Here is an 11,286-nt window from a genome sequence, read left to right on the forward strand (position 1 = left end):
TTTGATGGAATGTTGAGTATTGGTTATGGTTTACAAAGTTTCATGTATTGTATTGTTATTAAAATGGAGACACGTGTGCTGCTCTCATTTGTCACCCGATTTCCAATAGTAATCAAGTTTACAACTGAACTTCCCTCTATAATTATATTAATTAAAAATTTATAGTTGATTTTAATAAAATCAACTAAGGGGCCGTTTACCCAAATACTTATCCTGTAAATGCTTATTGGTAGGAGTCAACACTATAATCTATTTTACCAGATAAGATTGTAGTATATTAAAACGGTATCTTATATTCGTATGCAACAATTTACAAGGTAAATGTTTACTTGGGTAAAAGTCCTCACTATCACTTACCGGGTAAGATTCTCTATCCTTATCATCGCTCTTATCGGGTAAGATTTTCAGCTCTTGCCATGTGCATCGGGTGAGGAAAGTTATCGATCCACATTTATCGGGTAAGTATTTAGTAAACGGCCCCTAAAATTCTCAATTCTAAAAGTAAAATAATTTGAAAAAAAATAATTTAAATCTTTCAAGTATTACTAATTATTTATGTTACGAATTTAACTTTAATATTCAAAAGAATTATTTTATTTAAGAAAAAGTTAAAGTATAATTATTTGAAAACAAAATGTGGGATTATTGAATGTTGTTATATGTATCTATATAAAGAGATATGGATGTTATATAACCCTTTACATTTGTATAATTCAATCTTAATCGTCCATTTAATTTGATGAATATGTGATTTCATAAAAGTTTTGATTATTTCTTAATATAAAGTATTGATCATAATTAATGAACCTTAGTCATCTTCCATAAATATTCAAATCATAATAAATAAACTCTCATCATTTTCATAAATATCTCAATTGATTGGGTTGCATTAGTTGTACAAATGTGATGGATTGCATTTGAAACGTTCTCTCTCTATATATATTCTTAAATAACAGTATTTTATAATCAATTTACCAATCAAACAAACATATTATTAATTATGGTAAGTTAAGAGAATAATTGATGGATTTGATTGCTCATAATTATTATATAAATACATATTTGTATCAAAAGAGATGTATTATTAATATCAATAATTTCTTTGGATTAATTATATACATTATTGAAACAAATTCGACCACATGCTTCCTACATACTTTCAATACAATTTCATATCTACAGTAAGTGATTTCAGAGACAACAAATAAATCACCACATTACTTATTTTAATAAAATAGTTAAAATTTATTGGTTTGTTTTATGCTATTTTATTAATATGTATTATTAAACATTGCAAGTTTGTTTTACGCCACGATAAATATGAACCTTTCAAGATGCCCTATTCCACAGACAAGAACAAAATGGCCACCCATGGTGTTGGTGGCAATTTTATTCGTAATTGGCACCAATATAACAAGAACAAACAGTTGTAAACAATGTAGGTACATATACCAACAAACAAGAAGGAAATATAGACCAGTATGTATGTGTAACCCTCTCCGACTTTCAAATGAACACCACCACCTTTACATATCATGAAATCAACAAAGGGGAAAAAAGCATGTCTTCCATAATGGTTGAGAAGTAAAGCGCCACATGCCATCCAAAATCCAATATCAAAACCAATGTAAAACCATCTTTGAAGTTCATATGCCTCTTCCTCACCACCTTCACCTTTAATAGCTGGTACTTCATCTCCGGGACAAATTTTGGGAATCAGAGCACTTGTCGATGACACCATTAGCATCTGTGTCTACTACCAAATTGGGTGCCAAGAGAAGCATCAACAATTGTATTCTCAAGGCATACTTGTTTTGAAATTGGGGTGTTACATTAATTAAGCTTCCATGGACACGAATGAAGATTCCTTCGACATCTCTCAAGTCAACACATCACAGGGGAAATGCGTTTGTTTTAGAACCAGTTCCAAAATTAGCTTTTAAGACTTGTAGGTAGGTCTTGTCAATTTGTAATACTTATTTTCATGCTACTAATCATATTTTCTACCATTTGTCAACCCGTTTGTCTTGTGATAGCTCTATAGCATGCTTCAATCTAGAGCTATTTGTGTCTACGATCTTATTCGTAGATTTGTAAGCTTCCATGGATACAACTTCTACGGTCCTATGTCAACGCATGAATCGGACAACACGCATTTGGGTTTTGCCAGATGGTAATTGGTTTGCCAGCAGCATCGATGCTTCTATACTGCCATGAACGCTGGATTCAAGTCAATTAAACAGCTTTAGGTGGCTTTTCATTTGAATATTGCTTTCATTGATTAACTGGTTGAAGGAACTAATGTTTCTATTTAACAATATTAGCACTGTTGTATATATAAAAGTGAAGAATTGAAATAAACGGTGCAAAAAATTCTTGATAATTTGTATATATTGGATTATCTTGTGATACTGAAATGAACAACACAAACAACGAATTTGTATTCATCGTGTCAATAAATTAATTAAGGTCTTAATTTCGGTCGTGCTTCAATCAAGGAGCTAGTTGGGCATGCAATAGAAAGCTTAATGGGTGTCCTCACACAACAAGGGAATGGCCACCCATGGTGTTGGTGGCAATTTTATTCATCATTGGGACTTAAAACCCCTACCAAATACAAGTAATCTATATTTAGCACCAAAACAAGAACAACGATAATCGACAAGTTAAAAAGAAGAAAATATAGACCACATGCGCAATTTTCGAATGAACACCACCCCCTTTATGTAAACCTAATCTTTCAAGCTATCAACAAAGTGGAAAAAAACACGTCTCCCGTGACGGTTGAGAAGTAAAGCACCACATACTATACAAAATCCAGTAGCAAATCCGGTGCACCCACCAATGTAAAACCATCTTTCAAGTTCATTTATGCCTTCCTCACCACAATTACGTTCACTAACAATGCCACAACTTTTTGCAAGGGGAGGTCCACATAATCCTGCATTTCCGTTGTACCTTGAAGGTTCAAAGGACTGGAGTTGAGTGCTAGATGGAATTCTCCCAGACAACTTATTATATGACACGTCTAGGTAACTTAACAAAGTCATGTTAGACATGCTTGATGGCATCCCTCCTGAAATTTTATTTCTAGATAAATCCAAAGTTAAAAGTTCTTTCATGACACCAATTTTTCGTGGAATCTCTCCAAGTAGAGCGTTCTTTGACAAGTTCAGTACAAGCAGTTTATGAAGATCAACTAATTCATTTGGGATTTGTCCCGTTAAGTTGTTGCTTGACAAATCAATGCTCGTCAATAATCCCAGATTATTGGTGAATTCTTGTTCCTTTCCTTGCCACTCGATCATCGCGTTGTCAACATAAGTACCAGTGGAACTCATGTTTACCCCATACATATGAATGTTATATTGCAAGAACCTTCCGTCAACCATGGCACTCAAGTTATTCACGCATGATGGAATGGTTCCGTTGAGGTTGTTGATTGACAAGTCTAGGATTTGAAGGTACATGAGATGACATAGTTGTAAAGGAATGGGTCCGAACAAGTTGTTTGATCTTAGGATAAGACCATACAACCATGTTAAGTTTTCCCCAATCCAAACAGGCACATTACCAGAAATCTTGTTGGCCCCCAAATTCAAAAAACTTAACCATGTGCAATTCTTCAAAGCCATAGGCAATTCTCCTGAAAAGTTGTTGTTGTATAAATCCAATACCTCGAGTTGAATCGAATATCCTATAGAAGCAGGAAGCCTTCCAGAAAGATTGTTGTGTCCTAAATTAAGAACTCTTAGCTCTTTGAAATGCCACAAACAATCAGGAAGTTGCCCGGTTAAAGAGTTGTGGGAGAGGTCAAGAAATGACAAAAACCCGTCAACAATTTGGCACAAGAAGGAGATACCACCATAGAATTTATTTTTGGAAAGATTCAACCATGCCAAAGTGGAAGGAACATTCGGTAGTGGCCCATAGAAGTTGTTGGAACTCAAATCTATCATTGCCATGGGGACAAAATTTGATGATAAATCTGAAATGTTCCCGTTGAAGTTGTTGGAAGAGAGATTCAAATATGTCAATTGTGAAGGCCATGTCTTCCAAAACTCGACCGGAATTGTACCCGAAATTTTGTTATTGGAGATATCAAGATGGGTAAGATTTTTGTGTGTTTGAATCCATTTGGGGAAGAAAGGCCCTAGATTGCAAGCACTCAAATCAATATACTCTACATAATAAAGGTTTGAGATATGAGCTTTGGAAGGAATCACTACAAGTGAGTTGTTTGAAAGATCTATATACGAAACCTTTGACTTTCCAATGTTTGGAGTGATAACAAGAGAATTGGAAGAGACATCTAGACCTTGAAGATTGGGTAGTTCCCACACCTTTTCACTCATAGTCCCATTTAAGTGATTATAAGGTAGGTACAAATATTCTAGGGATGAAAACTCTTGGATCTGGTCGGACAGTGACCCTATAAATTGGCTAGAGTCAGCATACAAATCTCGCAATGTACCCGATGTGCATCCAGACAAGTTATTTAGAAAATCTGTAAAATTGACAACTGCAGAGTTCTTATAGAAGTATAACGATGTCAAACTACAGAGATTTCCAAGATATTTGGGTATCCCATCTAACATGTTCCCAGAGAGATSAAGAGAGAGAAGTCTATTGCTTGTTAATAGGAACAACCAACGATACATGGATGAGTTGAGATTGTTACCACTGAGATCCAGAAACTGAATAGATAATGAAAAAGAAGAGTTGACAAATGAAGAATATGGATGCATGACCTCTGAGAGCTCACATCTTTCTAAACTTAAATACGATAGTTCTGGGAGACTTAGAATGACATCTATCCAGTGATTTGCTTTGGCTAGGGAGATAAGTGTCATATCAAGGTGTTGCAAATGAGAAAGATTAGACAACCAATCCAGGGTTTGAATCGTAGATAATCTTTCATAGTTTCCAAGTGAAAGATTTCGCAAGTTTGTGAGGTTTCCAAATTCAGTTGGAATGGTTCCATTGAAAGAATTGTAACGAAGGTCAAGATACCTTAATTGGGTCAAGGAACCAATGGACCTGGGAATGGTTCCATTAAAAGCATTCCAAAAAAGGTCAAGATACCTTAATTGGGTCAAGGAACCAATGGACCTGGGAATGGTTCCATNAATGGACCTGGGAATGGTTCCATTAAAAGCATTCCAAAAAAGGTCAAGATACCTTAATTGGGTCAAGGAACCAATGGACCTGGGAATGGTTCCATGTAAAATATTGAAGGAAAGGTCAAGATGCCTTAATCGAGTCATGGAACCAATGGAGTTTGGAATGCTTCCATTGAAAGAACTATCGGAAAGGTCAAGATACCTTAATTGAGTCATGGAAGCAATGAAGTTAGGAATGGTTCCGTGGAAAGAATTTATGGAAAGGTCAAGATGATTCAAGTAGGTTAAGTTAAGCAATGAAGGGCTAATCTCACCTTCAAGATGATAGGACCGAACGTCAAGCTCTGTTACATGACCTGTATGGTTGTTGCAGGTGATTCCAAACCATTTACAACAATCATCATCTTCTGCAGGTCTCCATGTAGAGAGTTGGCCAAGGGGGTCTTGAAGGGAAGCTTTGAAATGAAGGAGGGCTTGTTTCTCTTTGTGGAAGCATGACTTGTTGATGCCACCATAATTACCATCTGTTGCTGCTGCTGATTGGTTGCCAATAGAAGAACAAGTGGCAAGAATTGTAGTGTTTGGGCATAGCAAGAGCATAATAATAATAATAAGAACAAAGTAAAACCAAATCATGGCTTAATCTATGAAAATTGATGTATATGTATTTAGTGATTTGATTTGTTAAGGAAGTGGTTGTTTTGATGCATCCATGAAGCAATGAAGGTTTATTTATAGAATAGTTTCAAGTGTGAAGGTCTGTATGCTACTTGAGTTACAAGTAGTAGATTTCCAAGACTAAGACTTGGATGCAGGTCTTAATCAATTTGTAATTACTATTACCATGTTACTAATAAATGGACCCAGATAAGTCGATTTGTAATTATTATTTGGGTTATATGTTCAATATATAGTCCAAGTGAATTTGATGCTCAAAGTTAGAACCAATCCCTTAAATTTGACCTGGAACTTTGTCGTCTTCATCTGAAATTCGAATAACAGCCATAATAAAAATCTAAGGAACTTCGATTAATATGTTCGTATCGATCGATTTTAAATGCTAACCTGCTTAGCACCATCTTGTTTACCCTAAATGAAACCTATCCACATTCACCATTATTAAGAGATGGAATAAGCTTCAAATATCCTGGTATTACTTGTTAAACATATAGAAATTATTGTTTGTTTACCTCTTACTAATTCCATTAAGCTGTAGTCTCTGACTTGCTATGAGGTGAGTTTTGTTTGACAAAAAAAATATATCTCTTAATGGTTATAAAACTCTCTGAATGATTTTGTATGTTGGGCCTTCCTTAACCATTCGGCTTCTTAATTTTATTCTGAACAGTTACCAAACAACAATATTTCATTTTGTTTTATATCATAAGAGTATGGTGGCGTTTGTTTTTTAAGAGCCGATGAAGTCTGAAGTTTGATTTCACTTCTGATTTATAAGAGGTAGTCCTGAAGTCTGAAATCTAGATCAGTAAGATTGTTTTTACGTCTGAAATTTGAATCGGTCGTACTATTGCAAAATTATAAAAGATCATAGTTTTTTACAATAGTATAAAAGATGAATAATTTTTGCTAACAAATCTTTTCTAGCCCCAAAATATGAACCATGTGATAGATGACGGATTATGATTAAGAGGTATTAAGAGAAATGTACCCGGTAAGTGCTTGCTGTGGTAAGAGGCGTTGCCCTCACTTACCGGGTAAGACTCTTGGTCCTTGTCTCGGTTTTACCGGGTAAGATTTTTGGTCCTTACCATATTCATCCGGTGAGGTAGTATGACTTGGCAAGGGCTTACCCGGGTAAACGTTTGGTAAACGACACCTTAGTTTCCGTGGAATTTGGAAAAAGAAATACAAGACAAAGGTGAAGAATTTAATAAATGGTCCACAATTAAATGTCCCACGACTCTTAAGTCTTGAAAATTTGTATTTAATGGAGGTTTTTTTTTTTTTGTAATGTTGATAGTTTTTTATTCTCAAATAACGTGAGAATAAATTTAGAAAAGAAACTAATGGGCCCGAATAAAGCAACAATTGATGATAATAGATAGAAGTGACACATACGCAATGAAAAACATATAACTTTGAATTGGACCAAAATTCTCCAGCGGCATACACACGCCTTCTTTTGTGACACTGCACACCTACAATCTTCACACATCTAGGTTTCGTATCATCAACGCCTGAACCATTATTATCAAATGGTTTGTTCTTGATTTTGTTGATGATGAACATTAAGATTTATAATAAATTACCTTAATGAATTTAAAGGCACATAAAGAAGATGAAATTAAGATGAAGATGAACATTTATCGAATCAAATCTTGACGAAATTGCCCCTCGCATGAGGGCTACATGGGGTGGCTAACGGACTTCGAGTTAACAGTGTTAACATGAGGGACGACTAGTATTATGAAAATAAAAGGTTAGGGACCTTCGACGTAGATAATGCGTTTAAGGACCATATCCAAAATTGAGCAAATCACAGGACCTTCCGTGCAATTCACTCTTAAAACAATGTTTTCATAACAACGTAGTTTCCATGGAATTTGGAAAAGAGATATAAGACAAAAGTTGAAGAATTGAATAAATGGTCCACCATTAAAGTGCCACAAGACTCAAGTCTTTAAAATTTGTATTTAGTGTATGTTTTCTTTTTTCCACATTGTTGATAGCTTTTGGTTCTAAAATAACGTAAGAATAAATCTAGAAACATACTAATGGATCCGAATAAAGCAAAACGACTCATGAGACTACATTGAAGTAGAGATGGTCAAATGGGCCCGACCTAGCCTGAGACCAATGGAGTACCAGGACCGGCCTGATTTTCCCAAAATATTATTGTTTTATTATCAATACTCGATATCCAACGACCATATGACCATTTTTCCCATTTTGACTTTTTTTTGTCTGATTTACCCTCTATTCACTATATATAAAGTATATGATATATGAGAGAAGATACCAACTCAAAACAGTTCACAATTCTTGTTATGATTTGTGATTTCAGGTCGTATTCTCGCAAAAAACTTATTTTTTAAGTGTACTTAACTGAACCACTTACATATTTTCAAGTGTATTAGAATAACACTTTTGTATTCTTTAAAATAACTTCGAAAAAAGAATATTATGTAAAAAACGACTTCTTTTTAGAACACATAGGACCGATTTGGGCCCGACTGGACCGGGACCAGTTCTCATAACCAGTTACAAAGTACCTTAGCCGGACCTTGGGTTTTTGGTTGGGACCGGGACTGAGGCAGAGATCAGTTACTCCAGGACCAGTTATGGGAATGGTGTTTGGGACCAATACCGCCGGGCTCGAATCTCTACATAGAAGTGACACAATATAAGGACAAACTATGAAAGACATATAACTTTGAATTGGACCAAAAACTTCTATGACTTTGTAAAAATCTTGAACGTTAATAATATAAAAAAAAAAACAACTCTTATATCGTTATTACTAACTAATTTTATGTTAAACATCATGAATGTTCCGATTGCCACATGGGTATAAATAGTTATAGCTAAGAGTTCAATTTATCTTATGTGAATATCAAATTGTGAAAGTATTTGAACCAAATGAAACTGGATTGATCAATTTCGGTTCAATTCATGGCTTACATCTTTTTTAAATGGTCCAAAATGAAAAAAATCGTAACAACTAGATGATATGATTACGAGTGTTAAAAAAACCAGAAAACTGAGAAATCGAGCCGAATCGTTTAATCTGAAACCAAAAAACCGATAACCGAAAAATTCGAAAATAAAAAAACAAAAGAAAAAAAGAGGTATTCACTGGTCGGTTTCGGTTTTGAACTTTAGGTATTTATTTGTTGTGTAATTGTTTTAAATGTTATATTTCGAAATCTTTTTTATATTGTAAATAATATTTTCTATATATTCGGATAACCGTGAACCGGATCGAGGATAACCGTCTTATTTTGGTTCAGTACAGTTTAGTTCAACCTACAGTTCGATTTTGGTTCAGATAATCAGGTATCCGTCTCTTGTGGTTCGGTTCATATTTTTCTTACCAACCGAACTGAACTGATCCATGTGTGGCCAGATTGGGCCTGGACTTCTATAAAATCGATATGGGCCTGGGCTATGGGCTCTCCTCAATTGAAGTCCCAAACTCAAACGTCCATTCTTTCATCTCTACAGTATTCACGACTCCGACTCCGACTCCGACTTCGACATTGGCAGTTCGGACGACATCGATTCATCAGGCACCAGCGAGGCAGCGACAAACTCCAGCCTCAGTTCGCACGACTTCCAATTCGCAACTCCATAACTCGACCTCGACGCGCTCAATCACGGTGATTACACCAGGTTAGTTGACTATCGATTTCAACTTCCAGCCCTAACTTCTACATAAAGGGTTTGGTATTTTGAAATGCCATTAATCATTCTGGGAAGATTAGAGAAAGTGACTCTGACTTCACCACTTTTTTTCAATAGATATTCCGCATTTTTATGTTCTCAAATGGTATGTAGTGGGGTGAGAATCGAAACTATGGAAAAGAAACCCTTCATTCAAGCAATTCAGGTCACTTGTTACTCATTCTGGTTGGTTATTACCAATTGAGATTTGAGATCCAAGCCAAGAAAACCCTAAATTTTATTGTAAAATGAGATTTCTTTTATTGTATACCGAAAGCAGAAAGTCGGTATAAAACCACATCAACTCTTCATAACTGCTGACCAAATTCACGTAATCGCAATTCATATTAACAATGGCTAGATAATTTACGACAAGCTTAGATCCATTACAACGGCTGAATATGGAGTTTGTCATCTTTAGCTGAACATATCTCCATACTGCTGAATGGTATTTGACCTGCTTCTTAGATTGTCTGGAGGGTTTTCATACATCCATGTAGTGTTTAGCGTTCTATTATAACTAGACTTGTTGTCTGTATAGCGTTTCATAAAACTATCCAAGATGGATTGTAATGGTAAAATGACCAAATTGTCCCTAAAATGTTGTCTAATGTTTTTTAATCATATGATAGTTACGAAACAAATATGTCTAAGTAAACATTAATTTTTTTTTTTTGTATTATAACCATTTATACATAAAAATAATTGATATCATATGTGTAAATTAAGCAATTATACAAATAAATTTTACTAGTAATGGCCAAATCGGCCCGGGACCAGCAAAGGACCGACACGTCTCGAGACCAGTAAGGACCGAATATAAGACCGCCAACCGGGACAAGTTATGTGCACGGCCCGGTTTTTCAAAAAAAATAGCCCTTTTTTTAATTAAAAAAGAACCATTATTTGACCCTTTTTTGCCTTCTAAACCCTTATATATAAGTGTCACGGTTGAAGGATTTACATACCAACTTACAAAAGGCTATTAAAAGAATTCAAGAGACCAGAACTCTTCAAATCAATGCGATATGGGATATGAATACGTGTATTTTCAAATGATTTTATAATGTATTTTTGGAAGACAATGTAATCTATATATATATTAAAGGAGAAACCAAGGTTGATGACTTGGCTTCTCCTAAGGGTTGGAAACTTATTTATCTCTTTTTTCATTCATCCTCCTTTAATCTTTTCTTTTTAATTTCACATTCTAATTTCTATAAACATTGATGATTCATTTATGTTTGCATTTAACACAATCTTTTCATTTTTCCTAACTTTTTTTCATAAATTGTTCATCATTCAATCTATTTTTCTCCATCTCCATCATTTGATTTGTTTTTCATTTCATTTTTCTCCATTTCCATCACTTGATTTGTTTTTCATTTTATAAATTGTTATTTTTCAACAAATCTATTTTCAATTTTATTTCGAGAAGACTAATTCAGGTATGCGTTCCTTTTTATTTTTGTTGGGATTTTAGAATTTTGTTTTTTTCACTTTTCTGTTCTATGATTTTCCTAAGTTTTTTTCTCAATGAAACGGAGAGTTTATTCTTGACAACACTTTTAGAGTTTTCATGGCAACAATGGTTCGAAATCGTCTGAAGATAGAATCTTGGAAGTATTACAAACCATGATGTAGCCTCAACAAATTTCAACATATTTTTGTAATGATTATCTTTTTCAAGTATACTTTGAGAAAACTAATGTGTGTAAGCATTCCTTTTGACTTTTATTGAGATTTTTTAAGTTTTTTT

At 34.5% G+C, this 11,286-nt stretch overlaps 1 protein-coding gene across 1 annotated transcript; it reads right to left on the minus strand.

The window, feature by feature from the left end:
- Positions 1-2,732: 2,732 nt before the first annotated feature.
- LOC112520947 (receptor-like protein EIX1) lies at positions 2,733-5,723 on the minus strand. The gene has a single exon (XM_025129573.1). The coding sequence runs from the start codon at positions 5,721-5,723 to the stop codon at positions 2,733-2,735; it is 2,991 nt and encodes a 996-aa protein (XP_024985341.1).
- Positions 5,724-11,286: the final 5,563 nt, after the last annotated feature.

This window comes from Cynara cardunculus (assembly GCF_001531365.2).
Source record: "Cynara cardunculus var. scolymus isolate 2C chromosome LG 11, CcrdV1, whole genome shotgun sequence".
NCBI classification, from domain to species: domain Eukaryota; kingdom Viridiplantae; phylum Streptophyta; class Magnoliopsida; order Asterales; family Asteraceae; genus Cynara; species Cynara cardunculus.